Source organism: Crocodylus porosus, unplaced genomic scaffold (genome assembly GCF_001723895.1).
Source record: "Crocodylus porosus isolate Cpor-Errol unplaced genomic scaffold, CroPor_comp1, whole genome shotgun sequence".
In the NCBI taxonomy this organism is placed as follows: Eukaryota; Metazoa; Chordata; order Crocodylia; family Crocodylidae; genus Crocodylus; species Crocodylus porosus.
The window spans coordinates 17322639-17344456 of NW_017728932.1; the positions used below are offsets into that span (position 1 = coordinate 17322639).

At 48.5% G+C, this 21818-nt stretch overlaps 1 protein-coding gene across 2 annotated transcripts in view; it reads right to left on the reverse strand.

Moving 5' to 3' along the window:
• The window catches only part of FOXN1 (forkhead box N1), a 37747-nt gene extending 16982 nt beyond the window's left edge, over positions 1 to 20765 (reverse strand). For both annotated transcript variants that reach the window (XM_019545841.1, XM_019545840.1), the window contains exons 1-5: positions 20420 to 20765; positions 17403 to 17504; positions 6455 to 6461; positions 1164 to 1316; positions 381 to 884 (exon numbers count right to left, since the gene is read on the reverse strand). In XM_019545841.1, coding sequence (XP_019401386.1) covers positions 381 to 884; positions 1164 to 1286 — 627 coding nt within the window. In that variant the 5' untranslated portion in view covers positions 1287 to 1316; positions 6455 to 6461; positions 17403 to 17504; positions 20420 to 20765. The remainder of the gene's footprint in view (positions 1 to 380; positions 885 to 1163; positions 1317 to 6454; positions 6462 to 17402; positions 17505 to 20419) is intronic.
• Positions 20766 to 21818: the final 1053 nt, after the last annotated feature.

Here is a 21818-nt window from a genome sequence, read left to right on the forward strand (position 1 = left end):
TAGGAAGGAGAAAGGGAAGGTCGTAACAAATGTGAGTGTGGCCAATGCACACATCCCTGTCTTGGACACTAGTTGCTTTGAGAACTTCCAGCCCCTCAGCAGCCCAACTGGTGACAATGATTGACCTGTTGTAGAGAAAGAATTGAGTGTTTCGAGTCCACATAATGGATTTCTAGGCAAATGATCTGTGTCCATGGATTTTTTCTAAGAGTTAGTTTTAGCTGGGGAAAAGGTGTAGAATAGGGAACTGCACCAAAGGAATTGTTTATAGACATTAACCTGGAACAAGATTAATGGTGGGGTTATGCCATGGAAAAGAGAGCTGTTTGCAAAAGTTGACCTGGACCGTGCGAGCAGCCCTGGGTCATAGAACAACTCACCAAGGCTTGAGTGCCGGGATCTTGGCCCCGGGTGTTGTACTGGAGGCTGTTGCACCACGTTTGCTCCGTGGAGATGTTGGGAACGTGTGTGGGAAAGGCCTCTGTCTCTCCCGTGCCTGTAGATCCTGGCAGCTCTTCAAAAGTCTCAACGCTGCTTGCATTTTTGAAGGCATGGTCATCCAGAGCGAGGGCTTGATGGCTTTCTTGGAAGACCTCCTCGCTGATCTGCCTCTTGTAAGGATGGAAGGGATTCCTGGTGCTCTTGAGGAAGCTGCTGTAGGTCCCGGCCGTGTTTTCGTCATAGCTATACCTTCTGAATTTGTCCAGACTGTGGGTGGTTTTAAACTTGCTCCTCGCAGCGTGGATGGCTTGGCTGGCAGGGAATCTCCCGTGAAGTGGGTCGTGGGCTGGAGAAGAGGGGCTGGGGCTGTGCGACGAGTCCGAACCCTTCCTTTCTGTCCTGCTGTCCAGATCGTACGCCTGGCAGCTGAAACTGGGATTATCCTGCAAGGCACAAGTGACACCCATTTAGGAGGAGGATTTGGTTATTTTCCAGTCCACAAGCAACTCGCTGGATGACTAAGCCTTAAAGAAATGTCATGCCAAGTATTGCTCCTTTTCCAGGTAAGCGTTCCTAGCCTTTTGGTGCCTACTTTAATCAGTCTGATTTCTGAGCCTGTTGCCTTGGACGGAGAAAGAAGAAACTTGACACAGCAACTGCTTAAGCTGTCTATCAGGCTTGTGCTTTTTGGAGATGAAAAAGAAAAGGCACATCTTACTCACAGCTTGCTGCTCTGGGGGGCTGGAGTCTCCCTGCATCTGCATGAGGTCGTCTTGTTGGTCACCGTTCAGTGTGTCCGAAGAAGGGAACTTAATACTGGCTTGGTCCTGAAGCAAGGAAACCATTCCCAAATCACAGCCTGATTAAAAAAAATCCTGTGGGAATGAAACCAAACCATTAATAAACAGGAATCTAGATCTGCTCAAGTGGGTGTCTGCTGGGAATGGGCAGCCTCTCGTGTCCTGTTTAGAGGTCTCGGGCTCCTTCCAGCACCCTGCAGCGTAGCCGGGGCCGGTCTGACCGATGCTCGGCGTGGCTTCCTCTCCATCGGAGTGCACCCGCTCCAAACCGGGGCCTGTGGAGGAAGGCCTCTGATCCAATCGAGAAACCAAAGCTGTGACTAGTCATTCCCTGAACGTGCTACAGGATTGCCAGGACCTGCCAGCTTTTCATTCGTTTCTACTCGGGGAGCAGTGTTGTGCAGGAGCTGGCACCCGGCTCCGACTCCACGGAGAGACTATATGAAGCTAGCTGTGCCATCTTACGGTGGTGCGTGTATGCCTGTGGGTCGTTCCCGGGGGCTCTCGCTAGTGAAATGCCCCTGCCCGTGGGGCAAAGAAGGGTAGCAGCAGTGCATTGCCTGGATGAGGGGGAGGTCGCACACTTTAGGTACCCCTCACCCACTGCCTCCTGCTGCTTCACGTGATTATATTGCACCCGAGATGTGTAAATGCCCAGTCTTGCTTAACCGTGTGTTGTGCCACGACACCACCTCCTTCCCAGTCCTTTGATACCATTTTGTGTTGAGAGAAGTGAGTTTCATTTTCTCGTGTCTTGTTTTCTTCTCTGGGACCTCGCAGGTCTCCTTCTTTTGACTTCCCTGGCAGTCTCGCCTGCGCTAACAGCAAAGGGCACCTACATACCGCCACGTTTCCCTACAGAGAGATCTTGCGATCTCTCTTCTCTGGTGGGGCGCTGGAGCTTGGATTGCAGATGCACATGTTTAAAATGTTATCCTCATGTGAAAAGGATGTCTTCAGAGGGTTTGCCAGTGCTTACGTGGCTGCTAGGGAAATGCCTGAAGGGTTCATTAGATTTGGTTAAAAAAGTTATAGTGTTAAAAATGTGAAAAATGTCTTTTCCCTTTCTAGTTCAAAGTGAAAACTATTTCACACAGCAGGTCCATTGAAGTGTACACTGCCCCAGGGGAAACGACACGGGGTGGAAATCAAGGGTGAGGCTCAGAAAGAGTGGTGTTCGCTCAAGTTCAGAAGTGTCTTGGGCACAGGCTCATCCCCTTCTCTAGAGGCTGACGGGGAGGGAGACGGTGGGAAATGCTGACTGCTTGAAAATATCAAGTAGCTGTAGATGCTTGACCCTAACAGTCCTTTCCCTAATATCCACTTACTCAGTTGACTGGGGAGAGAAGGCTGACCTGAGATTTAAGTGTGAAGTTTGACCCCGTTATCTCCTCTTGCAGAGCAAAAATTCAGAATTCAACTAAAACAAGCCCAGTCCAACCAGCGCCCTATGTGCAGTGGCTGTTACATGTTCAGTGCCATGGTCTGAGAGTCGAAACCATTTGTGTTCAAAGGGTTCTTCCATGAGAAAATCCAGTCTCCTCGTTCTGGGGAAGGCAGCGCCCTAACACCAGCGCCAGCCTTGAGAGAGGCAGAGGTCTTTGCGGGTGAGTTTTTACTGGACCAACTGCGTGGTTGGGATAAAGGTAGGTGAGCTTTCAAATGCCAGATGCTCTTCATCGGCACCGAGCTAGCCTCATGTCGGCAGCTCGGAAGAGCGGGATTTCTAGCCCTGGTCTGATGCAGCGACCCCGGGCAGGCCCGGGCCAGCTTCAGAACAAAACCCTGGCCCTTTCCGTGGGAGGTGCTGATGCCCCCCTCCTTATACAGCTGGAGCTGCTCGCTCCTCCATAACTGCCCCATGGCTTGCTTTTGTTTCTCTTATTTTCTGTATCGCTAGTCGCTGGCAGTCCTGTTTTCCATGTAGATTCATCCCGTCCTCTCTGCTGACTTCACACCCTGCTGCTGGCTATCCTTGCACTTGGGTTACCTGTGCAAAGCACACGCGCAGTACTCCCCCTCCCGGCTCCCTGGCAAACAGATCACACGCTTTCTTCCTACTTCTTCCCTTGGGTTTGTGTGCAGAGATTAGCCGGACTAATGATGTTTAAGGAGCTGTAATAAATTCAGATTTTAGGAACATGGGTAAACTCAGGTAAATTGAATTAATGGAAAATTCTGTTGAGTGGAAATTACCATCTCTTATTTATGAGCTCGGTACAGATCTGCTTGCTTAATAATAATTTATAAATAATTTTCCATGTATTGCTGTGAAACACGAGCGTGTGCCAAAACCAATGTTAATTGAAGGACCCAGAACAAATTATTGTAGCTGGCTGCTGGAGAAGCATAAAGATCTCTTTCCTTTTGCCTTCACTTATTGTGGCAGCGGCACAGTATAAAACAACCAGACCTAACATTTTTAAACAGCAAGTTTATGCCCAAGAACCCTGTGGGTAGCCTAAATGAACAGCAAAATATTCATATATAAAAGGCTTTGCTGTGTTTTTGTTTTGTTTAAATTGCACATTTATGATTTTTGAAAATGGGGCAATGGGGGAGGCTTGCTTTACTCCTAAGGTATAATACAATATGGAGAAAACTGGGATTTTTTTCCCCAGGTGGTTTAGATTTTAGCCAGGGGAAATCAGACCTGTTGCTGGAAAGTCCCATTTAAGAGGAAAAATATGATCGGGGGCCAATGACAATAAGCAGGTTTGACTGTGTACAGGGCAATAAAACTGACACAGCTCTTCTTGGGAGTGAGGGGACCCAGGGGAGGATGTGCGCTCCCCAGAGATGGAGCTCATCAGGAAAACAATGCCCCTTTGAGTTTTAAAAAGGTATCTTGTTATCCTAGGTGTAGCTGAAACCATTTCTCCAAATCCCCTGTCATTTCTGCTTTTGTAAATGTTGCATGACAGTCCTAAGCTCCCCAGGATAAGATAATTATCTAAAAAAAAAAAAAATTAAGAAAAGAAAGTGAGAAACTGTAACCTCAGCTGAGTGTTGGGATAAGCAGGGCAGCAGCAGCTGATCTATTAGCTTTGCATGACTGCAGCCGCCTGGCGCCAAGCCACCGTCGAACAATCCTAGTGTTTGTGTCTTTCCTGGACATTGGAGGGCACTCTGCCGGCGACACACTTCACCAGAGCTCGGCACCGGGCCGCTGGAGCACTCAGAGCCGTGTGCTACTGTAAATGCCTTCTGCATCCCCGAGGGCTGAGATCAGCTTTCATGGGAGGAAGGTGTGTTTGGATGTTCACCAATTCGTAATTCATTCCCCATGCTGCCTGCCTTAGGGAGTTTACTGCTCCTTGCTTGACACCGGCTTTTGTGATCTATCTCTCTTTTTCTCTCCCCCCTTCCCCAAAGCACTAAATCATCCCTTTGCTCGCACTGATGCCCTTCAGTCAAGGAAAGAAACAACTGGTTGGGATTTTTTTCTGGCAGCCTTTGCTACGCAGGTGCTCAGCCGGGCCACGGGAGGGTCCGGTGCCACTTTTCCGCTGAGTGACAAACCAGCCCCACATTTCACCGCGTCAGAAGCAGCTCCCTGCTCTGCGTTTCTCGGCCGGCAGGGCAGGGGCAGTGGGAATCGGAGCTTTTCCAGACTTGGCACCGTAGGCGAGAGCTGTTGCTCAAGGTCCCTCCCAACAGACCTATGCTGGGAGCTAGGGATCAAATTGGCTGGTGGTTTTCTGTGCTGGGGTGCGAATAGGTTCTGGACTTCAGTATCCCCTGATGTTCGTCTTACTCATGTCCTTTCTATTTTTTGAAAGAATTATGTTCTTCTATTTGGGCTATACCAACTTATCCTTCAACCAGACCTTCTTGCTTCTGAGTCTGCTTATGTTCTTTCTTCTTTTTATGACACTGCTGTAGGATACTTAAGTACCTTTTTATGTTGCCTCTAAGAGTTTAATTTCTTTCTTTTTGACTTCAGGCTCTTATGACAAGGCCCTTCATTCAAAAACAGAAAGTGCTACCTCTTTCTACAGTTTATCATAGAATCACAGACAATGAGGGTTGAAGGGAGCTCAGGAGGTCACAACTAGTCCAGCCCCTGCTCCAAGCAGGACCAGCCCCAACTGCATCATCCCAGCCAAGGATTTGCTGAGCCGGGTCTTTAAAAACCTCTGAGGATGGAGATCCACCACCTCTCTGGGTAACCTGTTCCAATGCTTCACTGTCCTCATAATGAAAGTTTCTCTTAATATCCAACCTCAACTTCCCTTGCTGCAACTTGAGCCCATTACTCCTTGTCCTGCCATCTGCCCCCACTGAGAGCAGCCCAGCTCCGTCCTCTTTGCAGCCCCCCGGCAGGGAGCTGAAGGCTGCTATCAAATCCCCCCTCGGTCTTCTCTTCTCCAGACTAAATCAGCCCAGTTCCCTCAGCCTCGCCTCACCAGTCCTGTCCCCCAGCCCACAACCATTTTCGTTGCCCTCCGCTGGACTCTCTGCAACTTGTCCACATCCTTTCTGTAGTGGGGGCCCACAGCTGGACACAGGACTCCAGATGTGGCCTCCCCAGTGCTGAATAGAGGGAAGAATCGCTGCCCTCGACCTGCTAGCAACGCCCCTACCAGTGCAGCCCAGGATGCCCTTAGCCTGGTTGGTGACAGGGCACACTGCTGGCTCCTATCCAGCTTATTTCCCACTGTAAACTGGGCATGTTTAGTTTAGGTTAGTTTCACTCTGCTGATTTTGGGTATGTCCATCTCCTAATGCCGCTGAACTGAATTGTATCAGGGTTGCCATTATGCAGCACCTATAACTAGCTCCCTCTTGAAATAACTCTCAGGACTAAGTTGAGAAATGCCTCTGCTCATATACCACTTGTTCCAAGAAACAATTATTTCAGCCATGAAGAAATCTGCCCTGTGTCATTGTGACATTTGACCAATTTACATACATGTAGTTGAAGCCCAGACTTCAGGATTACTTCATAAAGGATCACATTTAAACCTGGTCATGTGAGCTGATACATAATTAAGGGAAAATTAAAAAAAAAAAAAAAAAGATCTTGATAAATGCTAATTGCCAAACATGATGGTTGACTAGCAGGATACTGCAGGGATTGAGTTTAGGCACAATCTCATTAACTGTCTTAATTAGTGATTTGGGAGGAGGTAGACTACATATTGGCATTCCCAGAGTACACAGAATTAGGATTAGATGGGATCATGATATTTAGGAAGGGGGTTGGGTACAAAAAACCTGATGGAGGTCTCGATGAAGCAGCTAAACAAGACTCATCTTGGAAATCTCAAAGAAAGGGGAGAAACCTGGGTTGCAATCCTGCAGAAAGGGATTAGAAGCGAGTTTGTTGCACTATGAAACAGCAGAGAAGGCCACAGCATTTCTGGGTCTTGTAGTCAGCGAAAGCGGGTCAGGGAGATGCTGTCTATTTATTCAGTTTGGAGGAGATTACACTGGAAGCACTGGGAGGAATTTGTATAACCTCAATGCAGAAAACTGCTATCACATCTGAGAGAAGCTCGATGATGACCAGTTAAAATGACTAGAAGGTCAGAGGACCTGAATTTTGAAGAACGCACTGAAAGGAAATTCATACAGGTCAGTTAAAGTATGACAAGGGAGAGAAATGCAAACTGGCTATGGGAATAAGCACTGATGGAGAAAGAGAATGATTTAGTTAGGTGTGAGGGGTTATGACCAAGAATAACGAGATCCAGTAAGCCGTATGAGAAAACTCTCCTGGTTGAAGTCGTGTTGCTTCATATTTTCAAAAGTAGATGAGACTAACTGCAAAGAATGCTATTTAGTTGTTCAATTATTTAGCACTCTTTGTGTATATGTATGTGTGTGTGTATGTGTATATGTAAGTGTGTGTGTGTGTGTATAATATATATATATATTCCAGTTATCATCATTCACATTTATTTGCATAACGCTGTCACGGGCTCCACTATCTGAAAGCACACCTTCCAAAGCCCGTGTTGTGTGGCACTGCTCTATTGTGGCTTCTCCATGCACCTCTATATCCATGCTCTGCCCATTTAAAATTTTATTTAAAACCCAAGAAAACTGCCTGGACCCGAGCTGTATGCACCCTAACAGTGATTCAGATTTACAGTCAGTAATATCAGTCTGTTCTTATTCTTCTGTGCTGCCAATGAATGTAGGAACAAAACTTATCCATCCCCGCAAAGGTCTCTGCCTCCAAACATCTCTGAAAGTCTACCAGAGAGAAGATTTTTATCATCTAGTTTCAAGTTTACTGTTAGAGCGAACTAGTTTGGTACGCAGACGTATGGAATTACTGCCTCTCGGTAAGCACTTTCCCCTGGCAAGCCTGGGCATTGAGGGATCGCAGCATGCTAATAGAGACAACAATCAGGCTCTCACCACACACAGACTCTGTCAAGGCTGTTACAGGCTGTTCTCAAACACTTGAGTTTATACTCACTGGAGGGGGAGGGCACTCTCCTACTTGGAGAGAAGAGGGAGTTTTCTTTGCAGGTGTTTAATGTGCTGCAGGTGCATCTTTTCTAAACTGTGCCCCAATCACCTGTGCAGCAGTCTGCACCCCCCTGTTGTGCCCTTGCTCACAGCCTGGTGTTCAAAGAGGTAGATGTAGGTCTTGCACTGAATGGCACAGCTCTTTGCTAATCTAAATTGTGCTCCATTGCATGACCACTCCTTGTTTAATTGGTTTAACATTGCTGAACCCAGCTATCTCTCTCTAGGATGAGGTTTAATCTAGGCATCCTAGTAGGGCTCCATCTTTGGAGTCATGTGATTACATCAGAATCTCAACTTTCATTTTCAAAACATATTTTTAGTCCTTATAGGTATAAAGAAAGTTTGGAAATGGGACTGAATGGTACCAGGTGAAGCAATGTCTGCCTGAGTCTGAAGGCAGCCTGTAACAATAGCCCTGACGTGTGCGCTGTTGTCTATATCCTACTGAGATGACGATTGTCACGGGCAGGGTTTTGCTAACACCGCCCCCGACAGAGGACTTTATATACGTAGCAGGGTAACAGAGATGATTTGCCCCCGCTGCTGGCAGAAGTCCGGGGAAAGCCCCGGCACTGGCCTTACAAAGGGGACCCCTTGCTACACCCCTGGTTCTTCTGGGAAGTGCTGCCTTTGTCACTGGGACCCCAGGTGAGCTCCACAGAGCACAAGGCAGAGCCACAAGGAGCCTCTAGACTGCACGCATCCCATCTGGCTTCACCTAGCCAGCTGCTTCACATTTTTGTGGTCACCAGTGAAATACTGTAAGCCAATGCGATGTTTGGATAAGGTGTATCATACAGTTTTGAGTTGTGGTAGTACAGGAGCCAGTCTGATGTGGTTTGGTTAATCCCAATGACAGAGGCAGGGTTTTGAATGGCTGCATTTGGCGGGCTTTTTGGAGGGGGTAGGGAGGAGGACGAGTTGTAAAGTGGACGTGCAGCTTGAAATTTTTGATAAAGATAATGAAACATCACTCAGTTTTAAATTGTTTGTTAACAGAAGACTTTATGACCTGCAAGCCATGCAGGAGGTGGACCTAATCCTGGCCAGACCTCGTCTTGCCTCCATTTGTGATTTCCTATTTCCATTTCTCCATGTTCGACTTCTTGCTCCTCTGCAGTTTTTCTTTTTCGGGCTGAAGGGACCTGCTCCATGTGGTTCCCTTCCTGGGGGTCATCTGTGTCTGGACCATCTATCTTTCTCAGAGCAGGCCTTTCCCTCCTAGAAGGTGTTATAATACCTGAACTGGTCCCTGCCGCTTTCTAACCTTATTCCCTTTTTGGTCCTGGCTCTGCTTCTTTCCTTGTCTCCTTTTCAGAGAGGATGATGGTAAAAACCAAATTCGAGATTCAACTTGGGTTGTTTTTTTTTGCAGGGGGAAGTGAAGAGCTGGACTTTGTAATGTCTTTTTGATTACTCTCACTTCTTTGTTCCTTGTTTGTCAAGTCCATTTCCCAGCACCACTTCTGCAGGCTTCCCAGCAGGTCCAGTGACCTTGTTTTCTCAATTACTTAGCTATTCTTCCAGAAATGTAGCTCATCAGATCTGTTTGCTATGCTGCAGAAACTTTATGGCCCCAAGAGATTGCACACACTGGGCACGTCTACATGTGCAATTAATGCTATTTGGCTTTACTGCCCAGTTGACTAATTTATTGTGCAGTAAGCCCCTGCATGTGTAGATGATGATGCTTTACTGTGCAGTAGATTAGTCTACTGTGCAGTAATGCATCTGGTGTAGGCACAGTCACTGTGTAACATGCTTCAAACTGAGTATAATGCAATGTTCATAGTATTTTAACATTTATGCAATAAATGTTAGCAAATATACATTTCTCCCAGAATCTAGAAGTGCAGACTGCAGGGTTGCAAAAGCACTGTTTGCTCACCTGCCTTACACATGCAGTATGTTTGATGCCGCTAAATAAATTATGCGTTGCCCCAGAACACAATGCACGCAGAAGTAAGTGTGATGCGTCTGTGCTAACAGTGCGCCAGGACCTTAACTTCCGTACTTGTAACGGCAGCCTGGCTGCCCCTTGAGCCAGAATCCCCGAGTGCAAGGCTGTCTTGGTTAGGGGTAGAGTCGTCGCAGCCTGCTTTCTGCCTATGAGACATATCGGGGGAAGTACAGCGAGCCTGGAGTACACTGCACCCTGGCTTTGCTCAGTTCACGGATGGTGCTGTGAGGATAATTGCTCTCCAAAACATGCACGTGGTGGAAATGTCATCAGCATCATATTCACTCAACTACTAGGTTACGTGATGCCCCTTTTCCCTACGCTGCTTCTGGCTGGCCTAGCTGGGTTGCGGCCTCTTGGGGCAGGGGTTGCCCGCCACTGTCAGCCTGCTGGAGCCCCGTTCTCGGCTCATCCTCATCCTACGTCCTTGGAGCGGATGTAGGCGTCTCAGAGCAATTCTGTTCTACCTGTTCAAGCCCTGAAAATCCACATGGTAGGTCGAACTATAATAAACAGGGTGAATAAGAAGTTCTGTCTCTACGGGGAGCTGAGGGGCTACATGTAATATGATGTAATCAATCCATCCCCTGTGGGCAAGGATCTCGCATCAGTCGTGGGGACAGGCAGCGCCGGCTGTTGAACAGTCTCCTAATCCTTTCCAGCTTGCTTCTCTTGGCGAGTGAGTCACACTCAGCTCCCTGTGACTTCTGAGTTCATCTTGGGATCTCATGCCATCTTTTTTCCTTTATGAGGAAGGTGTGTATGATGATCCACCCTAATGGTTTCTGTTGCTGGCTGTGGCAGCATGTTTTATGTTGGGTGTGGTACGTTCCCATTTTCTCTGTTGTGCATCTCCAGTATTCACCTTGCCGCCCCACCCGTGGCCACTCCCACCTCCCACTGGGAATTGCCTACAATAAGCTCTGTAATTACCATGACTTGATCGGAGAAACGGATGGGGAATTTTATTTGTATGGTTCTGAGCTGAGTCTGTTAAAATCTTGAGAAACTTGATTTGCTGAGCAGCGAAAATAGGAAGAGTTGAAGGCAGCAGAGAAGTAGATTGTGATGTTACCCACGTCAGGGGCTCAAGGTCCAGGGCTGCTAAACCGTGACATATATTTGACCTTTAGTTCTTGTCCTCTGTAACCTGCTGTCTCTGAGTGATGTCTGCAGTGAGGACTTCCACCTGTTGCAACTGCAGGGACCGTACTAGTCCCTATCAGGGACTGCCAGAAGCTGCTACAAATCCTAAAAACTTGATTATTAAAAAAGTCAAGCCTTTAACATCTGAAGATGTCTAAATAAATCTTGTTTGCTCCTGCCTTTTTGGTCCACTTGCTGTCTGTTTAGAATGGAAGGCCTTCAGAGAAGGAATAATGGTCGATCCTTGTGTATGAGATGTAGGCTGCCTTTCTTCGCAGAGTTCCTCTGTAGGTGGCCTGTGCTAAGTAGCATTATGGAAAGCAAGGGTAAAGGCTTAGCCACAGAGCAGGGAGAGCTGCGTCTAGATAGCAGAGGGAAAATGCACTTGTTTGTTGAGTTCCCTCCGCACTGCTTCACTGAAAGCTCCAGGTGGGTTGGACACTCGGCCCTTTGCCCACTCGCTCTTGTCTAGTCTCCAGCTGATTCCCAAATTCTCGGTCTCTCACATACTGCTTCCTGTGTGCTATCAACAAGAAGCTTTTTTTTTACAAACCCTTTGTTGTTATAAGCGAATTTCTTATTGTTTTCTGGAATTCCCCGTTCCAACTTACTGTATAACTCATTGCAAAACTCCATGAAGGGTGTATGTATATTGTTTCATCTAACAGGTGTTGCAAAACAAACTGGGATCCTTTCCTGAGTTCTGCCCATCTCTGCCTGATTAGAAACACATTGTTCAAGGTGGCGAGAAGAAATTGTTCTGTTATCTTGGGGAAAGGTAGTTAGCCTGCTCATCTGGGCTTGGTGAGTTTTCAGTGCCGCCCCTCTGCTCCTGAAGGGTCAGAAGCTTTCCTATCTGTTTCTGGCTTGGCTGTCCCCATTAAGAAGGGTTGTCTGAAATGGAGAGCAGCGCAGTCTCTCGAAGGGTGACAGGGTTTGTGGATGAAGGGGAAGCAGCGGATGGTGGTACACCTTGATTTTGCTGGATCCCACTACATATTTTCATAAGTAATCAAAATACAGTCTAGACGAGATTACTGTAGGGTAGGTGCATAACTGGGTAATCATGCTGCCAAGGAGCAGTCATCAGTGAATGGCCCAGTTTCAGATGGCGGCATTGAGTGGGATTTCTCAGAGGCCTGTGCTCTGGGAAGGAGTCTGTAGAGACATTGCCGCAAGACTTTAACAGCCTCCACCCCTCCATCAAACTGACTCTGGAATACCCCACCCATACTTATTTCTTGGGCGACACCGTGAAACTTTCCAATGGCTATCTCATCGCAATACTGTATTGTACTGGAAACCAACTGACCTCTACGCTGGTGGCTTTCAATCTCAGCTACATCTAGCTCGGCATCGCAGCCCCATCTGCTCTGATGCCACCGGCCAAGATACACACGCTTCTGGGATCTAGAACGGGGTTTCCGACACTTGCAATACAATCCCAAAACCAATGTCAGCCAAATCAACGGAGCCAGACTCAGACCCCACTCTGACCTGTTTCCGTACCAACCTCTTGACAAGGACAGTAGCATCCCTCCAGTTGTCACAGCCCTGGCCTAAGTGCCTTAGACATGTCATTATGACCCCCAACTCCTCCTGGAAAACTGTCGTCCTAGGGGACAAGACTGTCCTGGCTGACAGCCTCAGACGGTACCTCCAGCAAGCCACCAGCCCTTGCTACAGACCCATATGCCAGCTGAGCCCCCTCATCAACACACACCACGTCATCACTGGACCAAACCGCACAGATTATAACATCCAAGGTTCATTCACTGCTCCTTTACTCTGCCCATGTCATACACACCACTGCTTGCTTAAAGTGCACCTTTGCTGTCTGCGTTGGCCAGATGGGGCAATCCCTGGACTCAACCGGACTGAGCATCGATCCCACATCAATTCCAGAAACACAGAGAAGCCCAGAAGAGCACTGTAACCTGCTGACCTCAGAGGAGCTGTCCTTAAACAGAAGAACTTTAAAAACCAGCATGACCCCGAAATCACGGACCAAGAAAGCACTCGCGAATTGGATTGAGTTAACCATGATCTCGGCAGAGGTTGGATTCTTGTCCCATTATCTTGTTGTTACCTGCAGTGCCCTTCAAGGTGTTAAGTGTCTCGTTCATCTCAGTTGATGTAACGATCCCACTCTTTACCTGCCTTAGCAGTGTCTCCTCCCTCTGTCCCGTTCCCTTCTATATAAACCCCTTTCTTTCTGCCAGTCCTTTCATAGCATCTGACTAAGTGAGTTGTCACCTGTAAAAGCTGCTGCTTCTCTGAACCAGTTAGCCTTTAAGGTGCCATCCTGCCCTACCTTCTGTCTGACTTCAGACTAACGTAGCTAACCATGTCTCTGTCTTAATTAATGACTTGGAGGACGTGATTACTGGTAAGTGTACAAATCTATGGATGACACCATGCTGGGTGGGGTCACAGATATTTCAGAGGTGAGGATTAGGGTTCAAAATGACCTCAATAAATTGGAAAAATGTTATGAAACAACTAGGACGAAATTCAGTAAGGGCAGGTGTGAAGAGGCACGGTCATGAGTTGGCTGCAGCGGGGCAGGAGAGAAGCTGGGAGTTTGGGCGAAGTGCAAGCGGGGCAAGTCAGCACGTCACACCCTTGCTAACTGCATCCTGAGAGGTTTTGGCAGGACTGTCATATAGGAGGCAAGTCTTCCGTTCTGTTCGGCACTGGGGAGGTCCCACCCAGAGCACCGTGTCCAGGCGCGGGCACTGCGCTTCGAGAAGGATGCGGCCAGATTAGAAGGAGTCCAGGGGAGAGTAACACGGCTGTCAGGACACGAGCCAGGCTCCTCTTCCTCCTCCCTGTGCTTCGCCACCAGAATTTTACGGGGCCAGTAATTGCACCTGCTGTAAACGGTGACTCTGGATGACAAAGGTGTTGCTGAGGTCATCATCAGAAGACAATAGTTTTACACGTGTAATCCAGGCAGTGTTTTGGCTCACTCCGTATGGCTGGAGATGATAGAAATTCCAGCTGACTTTCAAGGGCTGGGCTGTTTCTAGGACTGGCAGCCAGAAAAAAAATACTGCTTGCTCCATGAACTGAAAATGTCAGATATGGGAATGATTGAAAGACGCACACAGCCATACCGGTATGCTTCGCATTAGGGGCTGGATCCTGGGCCACACATCTGCTGTTTTGCAGCGGTTTTTTAAATTTATGCATCCCAGGCCAAATTAGGGAAAATTAATTCCAAATCCTGGAGTTCAGGATCATAAGTGGCCCTACTACTGGCAAACATCCTCCACCCGCACCTGGGGCTTCAGCTGTTCCCCACACCTTGGGCGGGCATCCTACTGGCAGGCCCAAGCCCGGAGACTCGGGGTTCGCATGCCCCTGAGTTTTGCTCGCCCTCAGCCCCACGGCCCCAGGCTTGGGCATCTCAACACTATTCTGAGGGCGACAGCCGCGTGTTCTCGCAGCATTGCGGGGAAGTGCTGCATGCCTGCGTTATGGCAATGCAGAACAAGCCACTCCTCTACAAATGTCCATGTCCCCATCTCCCAAAACAGTCAGAGAGCAAGTTACAGTATGGTACCAGGCGTCTACAGCTAGGCTTCCCTGCCTGGCTGCTTCATTGTCTTCCTCAGAGAAGCTTGCATAGCTCTACATTAGAAAATGAAATCAGGCAATCCACAGCGGTCCTGAAGCACTGTAATTTGGACACAACTAATGTATGGCCTAACAAGAGATGTCCTTGGGGACAGGGGCGTAATAGGAGAGCACTCCTACTTGCAGCTGTTATTAATGACTGAAAGTTTTTAATATGTTTTTCCCAAAGCATAAGGGTCATCTTAAACGATCAGAATGGTAAAGTACTGCATCTTAGAGGGTGTCACAGCTTCACAGAAGGAAGGGGCCTCGTGAGATCATCGGGTGCAGCCCCCTGCTCTGGGCAGGAAAGACTGTGGGGGTCAGATAGCCCCAGCAAGGGGTGACCTCAGATGTCTCCTATCTTGCACTCTGCTAATTGCAGCTTGTGGCCAGGTGAACATGAGATCCCAACAGCACTTTCTGCAGCCTGGGGTGCCTGAGCTGTTTCCAATACAAGCACAGCAGAGGTGACGGACAACAAATGTGGAGTGTGAATCGGAGGACAAACGCTCATCTTAGCTTTTGGGACCAGAATCTGTTCCGCCTGTTGAGCCATGGACCGCGTGCAGGCGTCCGAGTGCAATTCTGCTCTACCTGTTCAAGTCCTGAAAATCCACATGGCCTCTATTTTTGTCATGCACATCATCTGACCTTTAGGATCGAGTCACAGAGCAGCAGCAAGGATGAGGAGGACCCACCCACCTTTTGTATTCACCGGTTTTCACAGACGTGAGCAGGGTGGGATAGGATCACATGTAGGCACCAAAGTCCACCGAGGCACCTAACAGGTGGCAGAGAGTCTGGGCCCTGATAAGCATTTGTTCCTAAAACATGGTTGTGGGATGTCTGAGCAGTGTTTGCTGTTGTGTTAATTTACCCGAGCAAATTGACAATTAACTGGAATTACAACAACAGCTCAAGTCCAGACCAGCCCAGGTGATCTCGGTAGATGTAATTTCCAAATCACAAATATCCCAGCTGGAGCAAATGCCAGGAAAATCTCGGCTCAGGGAAAGCGTTTGAAACCAAAAGCTGTAGAGAGGAGAACGCGGATTGTCCTGTCGGGTTAAACATCTCACTTTAGGATTTGAGTTTGTCTTGGGCCACGTGATGGGAATGGCTAGATGATTAGGAACCTCTAATGCAAAGACAATGCTTTGCTTTGGTGTGCGGTTCCCACAGCTGACTAAAGCATGCGGCTCAGTACATTGTTTCTGACTCATGGTAAGGAAGAACGGGCAAAGTGCCACGGAAAAGGCAAAAGCAGGGGATGGAAAACTAGGGAACTTCAAAAGATAAAGAACTGTTCTCCCTCCTGACGGGGATGAAATGCTCTGGTATTATCCTAGTGCTTGCACTGGCTCGGGCACAGACTCTGTCCATCCTACCTGTTGCGCAGTGTCACGCACATGCATGGTGGTATCTAATGATTGCTTCAGTAAGCCATGCTAGTTATAGGATAAAACCACGGAGGTGCAAATTGGCTCGGAGGTCCTGACCAAACCCTGTGACTATCTATAAATTCAATGCAAAAGCCTCGGTGTCCTAATCTACAGGATAGACACGTCGGGAGTTGTCCTGCTCGGATATAGTCTCTATCCCCCCACTCAGCAGCCAGCAAAAGAGAATTTTATGGGAAAAGCAAGTGGTTTTCTATAACCACTTTTTTGCCCAGCACGTTTCCAAAGCAATCGCTGACTCAGGAGCTGCACTCTTTTTGTGCTTGGCTTGAAGACATTTTGGGCCTGACGTAACTTTGGTAGGAAGTATTAGGGGATAAAGCCCTGAAAATTGGGCCCAAAGAGTCACAAATGGGTTACTCCACATTAGTCGTGGGGACATTCGTGTTGGTAGATTAGAAGCGACCACGGCAGTTTGGAGAGGTCTCGCAGCAATGTCGGAGGATGGTGTTTCTGGGTATCGCACAATTTGGGCATCCTGGGCAACCGGCCCCAGGCCCTCGTGCCAGACTTGGGGGTCCTCGTCTGCTCTCCACTCCCAGGCACCCTCACCTCACCTGCAGCTATGTTCCCATATGGAAATCTGGGGCATATGTGCCATTAGTTAATTGCCTGCAATTACAGTAGAGCTAATAGGGCACAACCAAGGCGGAGTGTGAAGAATTGTAAAATGCCATGTGAGACTGTCCCATGTTTATGCATTAAGAAGCACGTCTGTCCTGTTTGCCAAAGGGAGAGCGTGAACTCTGTTACGGGAGAAGAGTTGGTGCAAGGAACAGTGACACGACCATGCACCTGAAGCTATGTTAAGTTAGCTCACAAAAAACAGCAGAGCTGTTTACCCAGTACGTTAATTTGACACGCTGGAAAAAACCAAGGGTTGTTAGGAGAAATGTTGCTTTGAGAAGGGCTTTGTATTGCTCTTGTGTTAATGGTCAACTCATTCTTCATCTAAACTACATCTTGCCCCATTTGCTGCGCCCAGGCACAGAGAGGTCTGAGCCGCAGGGCTCGTGGCCCATGTTGAGGTTTCTTGCAGGGAATTAAGCCCAGGGCCAAGGGCTATCAGCCCAGGCTGGAAGAGGAAGGTCACTACAGAGGTAGAACGGTTTTCTCTCCTCTCTGCAGCCTGGCGCATGAATGGAGGTCAGCGCCTGGCCATTGAACAGTTCCAGATTGCTAGTAAATAATTTCCTTTGCTGAATTGCTTGCATCCCTGGGAGAACAGGTTCCTATCTAATATTTCTGGCGTCCTACCATTTGCCCACAGAGGGGAATGTTGCAGGGACCTGCCCTGGCAGGTCTGGTGAACCAGCAGGTAGAGCTGTAGGGCAGAGCTACCTAACCCACTCGGAGAGCTTGGCATGGAAGTCGGGAGCTGACCATAGCTGGGCTGCCGAGGGAGGCTCTTGCAACTGGGTGAGGCGGCAGCACAGAGGAGAATAAACTGGGTTAAAATGACCGTGTGTTGAACATCATTACCTGGCTCTGATGGGACAGTGCCCTACTTTGCTGCAGTCATCACGAGCACTGGGCAGTCAGAAGGAGGGGATGCACTGCAATAGCCCCGTCTCATCCAGGCACCTTAAATCAGAGAATCGGAGGAAATGAGGGTTGAAGGGAGCTCAGGAGGTCACATCTAGGCCAACCCCTGCTCCAAGCAGGACCAGCCCCAGCTACATCATCCCAGCCAAGGCTTTGTTTACCTGGGTTTTTAAAACCTCTTAAATGCTTTTCATGTGTCAGTGAACTCTCATCCCCTTCCCGGCGAGACTGGGGAGGGGATCGCTTTGCTAAGCGTGTTTTTAACAGCACCCTCCAGGACTAGGTAGCATTTTAGGGCAAGAATTGAAGAGTATTCAGGTGAATAGTCAATATTCAACAACATGCAGGTGGCACTGCTTGAAGGATACAAGTAAATGGAAGATATTTAAGTTATTGATCCTTATTTCCTTTGGGGTGTCCTAGAGGGTCGATAGGCAGTTAAGTAGACATGGTTCCTGCTCCCTTTCTACCTAGAAACAGGATGGAGAATGGCTTTATTCCTTTTGTCAGTAATATTTGATTTTCTTGCAGATGCTGATTAAAAGGGAAAATGTTTTCAGGAAGCAGGGGGCCCTGCAGCAGCAAAGGGTCCCAGGCAAAGCTTCAGTGCCAGGCCCCTCTCTTCACTAAAACCTAACTGTGGTGCTAAGTCAGTAGTTGGCGGCTGTGGTAAGTCCTTGTCGACAGAGGTGAGGAGTTGTGATTCTTGTGGATGGGAGGAAGCTGGTGAGGGGACTGGAAGTGTCTGTGGGGCAAGAAAGGAGATGTCTTACCAGGCCAAACTTCCTAATCTTTTCCTTTTTTTGTGGTAAGTGGCATAGTACCTCTGATAAACTCAAAGTGGGGAAGATTTTGGCTTTAAGACCCATTTGAAGTGCCAGCAGCACAATGCCCCTGAATACCAGGCAGGGGTATTGAGTCTAGATTCGCTCAGAAAAAGGGGTAGCGCTGACTGCATCGCTAGCCCCACTTCCTCTGGTTGTCCCATGGTTGTGGTGGTTTGGGGTCCTGCTTCAAGACCTTCATAAGTAATGGAAATGCCTTGGAAAGGTAATCGATCTCTCCAAAGGTCTTTTCCGGGTGCAGGAGGGCAGAGAGGGGTGTTTATCCAAATCATGCCTAGCAACTCGGAAGAAGGCCACAACCGGGAAATTCCCATCTGCCCAGGAGTTGCCTCTGTGAGCTCCTTCTGGGATTTCATTCAGCGCGGTCTGGTCTCATGCCCACTTCCCAAACAGGGTCTCCCCGGCTCCTGATCCACGTGGATGCCATGGGAGAGAACTTTTTTCAACTAAAAAATATCACATCTACGCAAAGAAGTTTTCCTGCCTATGCCCTTAGACCAACACAGCTACAACCAAAACCCAGTTCACAGCACACGGCTTTGGTTAACCTGTGATTTCCAGGGGCTTGAACCCATCTCCTTTTCTTCTTGTTCTCATATTCACAGCATTGTTTTTGCAAAGAGGGTAGCATCCTCCACTGGGGTGTCCTTTCAACTTGCCCTCTCTCAAATACTGAGCTGGGGCTGAACAGTACCACTGCTCTCTTGGTACCATAATAATGAAACTAGGATGTTTCTCCTCTATTTCTCCATTGAGGTGTTTCTCCTGCCCTTTTTAATTCCTGCAGCCCCCACGTCTTATAGTAAAATGCAGTGCTTTATTCTGTTTTTGCCAGGATTATGTTATGCCCATCACCTTGGTAATGGGAACCTGCATACGCTGTCCTGCACATGCAACGTGGTGTGAGATAAGTAGCAAACATGTGGCCCTGATTATCTGATGGGCAACACAATATTCCCCTAGGTCTGAGTACACGGATTCCTGTCTGTGTGCAAACAAACCGGCTCCTTCTCGCACTCTGTCTGAGCAGCTGGGAATGGGGTTAGACGCTCAGATTACATGATTCTAGGTCCTCGCTTCCTCGCATTAGGGCATAACAATCCTGCTCGTCTTCGCCCCGTCAGCAGGACTGAAAGGGAGGCAGCCACTGACCCACCTCTGCGGAGAGGGCACCGGTTGTGAGCGGCCAGCGCGCAGAACCTGCTGCTCTGCGGCTGCTCCAGACATTTACCTCCAGACATTTACATGTGTTTTGCTCTCTTATGCTCTTAAATAGAAAATCGTTTTCAGCTTGAAGCTGACCCGGTGTATCCAGGCTTATCTGAGTGTTCAGATCTGGAAGGCCCTCCTTAGAAAAAACCAAACCAAAATATTTATATGATACCTTTGGAGTCCATCTAGATTTGATCTGATCAGTCACCCAGGAGGGCCAGAGATGACCGGTGGCTACTTGTTACATGTACATCCTTTGCTTAGTATCACAAACTGCTTTTTCGTGCTACAACTCTGTCTGCGGCTGGGGGACAGCTGCGTACGCCATGTGCGCTTTAGGGAAGCAGAAGCAAGTTCCAAATTGCAGTGTTCAAAATAAGTTGTTGGGTTTTTTCCAGTGCATCCAGATGGGCCTGAAATCTGTGCCCATCTGGCTGTCGTTGAAGGCATGTTTCCTTTCAGACTAGGATGAAGTTCAAGGAAAAGTTCACAACTGCCACCCCGAACTGCAAAGCACACCGATGGCAAAGCCAGCGGGATTGGACTCAAAGCAGGGGTATGGAAAAATGATCGCTTGCCTTTACACGATGTAGTGCTCCTGGGTTGGATTTAGTCTTGGGGAGATATTTAAGATAAATCATTCTCTAATACATCCAGGCATGAGAGTTACCTTTTTTTCTTTTTCAGTGAACACCTCTTTTTCTTTCCTTGCAGTTTCTTAAGGTCTCTTTCCAAGCAATCGTAAACCCCTCTGGACTTTCCTGAGGCTAAAGCAGCTAGTGGCCTAGGTGCAGTTGGTACAGACTAAAAGCAGCTCACTCAGATCGCTATTCCCCTTGGGACATTAGCTACCAGCCTCCCTTTTCCCACCAAAGGTAAATCGGTCTCTGCGCTTACCTGGTGTCTACTTGACTCTCTTCCCCTCGTAAGGCTTCCCACTGCCAGACCGAGCCTCAGGGGAATGGGCGCAAGTGGGGACCTTCCACGCCGCTCAGCCTGGAGTGCTTCAAAGTCAGCCTTGGGGGCTTCAGGTTAAATAGATGAGCCAAGGTGAGGGAGTTCTGCTCCCCTTCCGCTTGGCTTTCACGCCTGAGCTCTAAAAAGCTGTACGAAGTTGACTGAGGTTTCCTTTTACCTTTCTATCCAAGCAAAACGGCGTTCTGCTGCCCCGGGACGGGATGAGGTCATGCACGCAGCCCCGTAGCGAGAGGGGAGGCTCAGCACTGCCGAGCCTCTCAAAGCCTGGAAAGATCTGATCTTGCATCAGGTGAGAGAAGGCAGCTGGGTGAGCAAGCCAATAATTACGATATCAGCTCCTGTTAGCCTCAGGGAAACCTGCGTTTAATAAGAACACAAAAATGACTAAGCGGCAGGTTTTTTCCTCCTAGTTCTGCAGAGACTCTTGGCAATTCATGGGAGAAGTTAGACAGACGTTGAATGAATCTTAAGCCAGCTGGCGATGGAAATTTTCACCCTTAGCCTCTTTGGTTTCTTTTGACCTGACGTGACCACCTGTTCCTGGGCTTCATAAACCATTTTTATCCAAAGACAAAGACTAGAAACGCCCTGTCCTGGCCTGAACACCCCCCTGCCACTGGCCAGCATTTGGTTGTCAGGAACAGGGATCCTCTCTCCACCCTTCAGGCAATCTGGTTTCTCCTTGCGAGGGGCACTATGGCAGGACATTGGCACACACTGCACTGGGTGAAGATGAGAGGACTTTACAGGGCAGGTGTCCTCAAGTCGGGGTTTCTTCCCCCAAGTGAGTGCATCAGCACCAGAGGCAGAATAGTACAGCGGGGCAGGGGTGTGCATCTGTGCGGCAGTGCCCGCGTGTATGGAGAGTGGTTGGCGTGGATCTGTGCGTCCACGTGGGGTGACAAGTGCGGGTCCAGGAGCGTGGGTTTGTTTCTGCTCATGAATGCGAGTGTCCCCTAGAAAAACCTGGAACATATCTCCCGCAATAATGCTTACCTACCTCACAGGGTGTTGTGAGGATTAATGAAAGTTTGTAAAATGCTTTGAAGATGAAAAGCCCGGTATAAGTGCTAAATCTACTATTATCATTCCACAGAACAGCAGAAACGTCTTCGTGGCCCCCAGGCCATTCTGCAGGCTCGCTCCTCTTTATCTCCCACTATTATGGTAAGATCCTGAACGAGATCTTGAGGTTTTGATAAAGCATATGCACTGTGCCACAAAGGCCAGAGGGAGATTCATAGATTTCATAGACATCAGGGCTGGAAGGGACCTCGGGAGATCATCGAGTCCAGCCCCCTGCCCAAAGGGCAGGAAG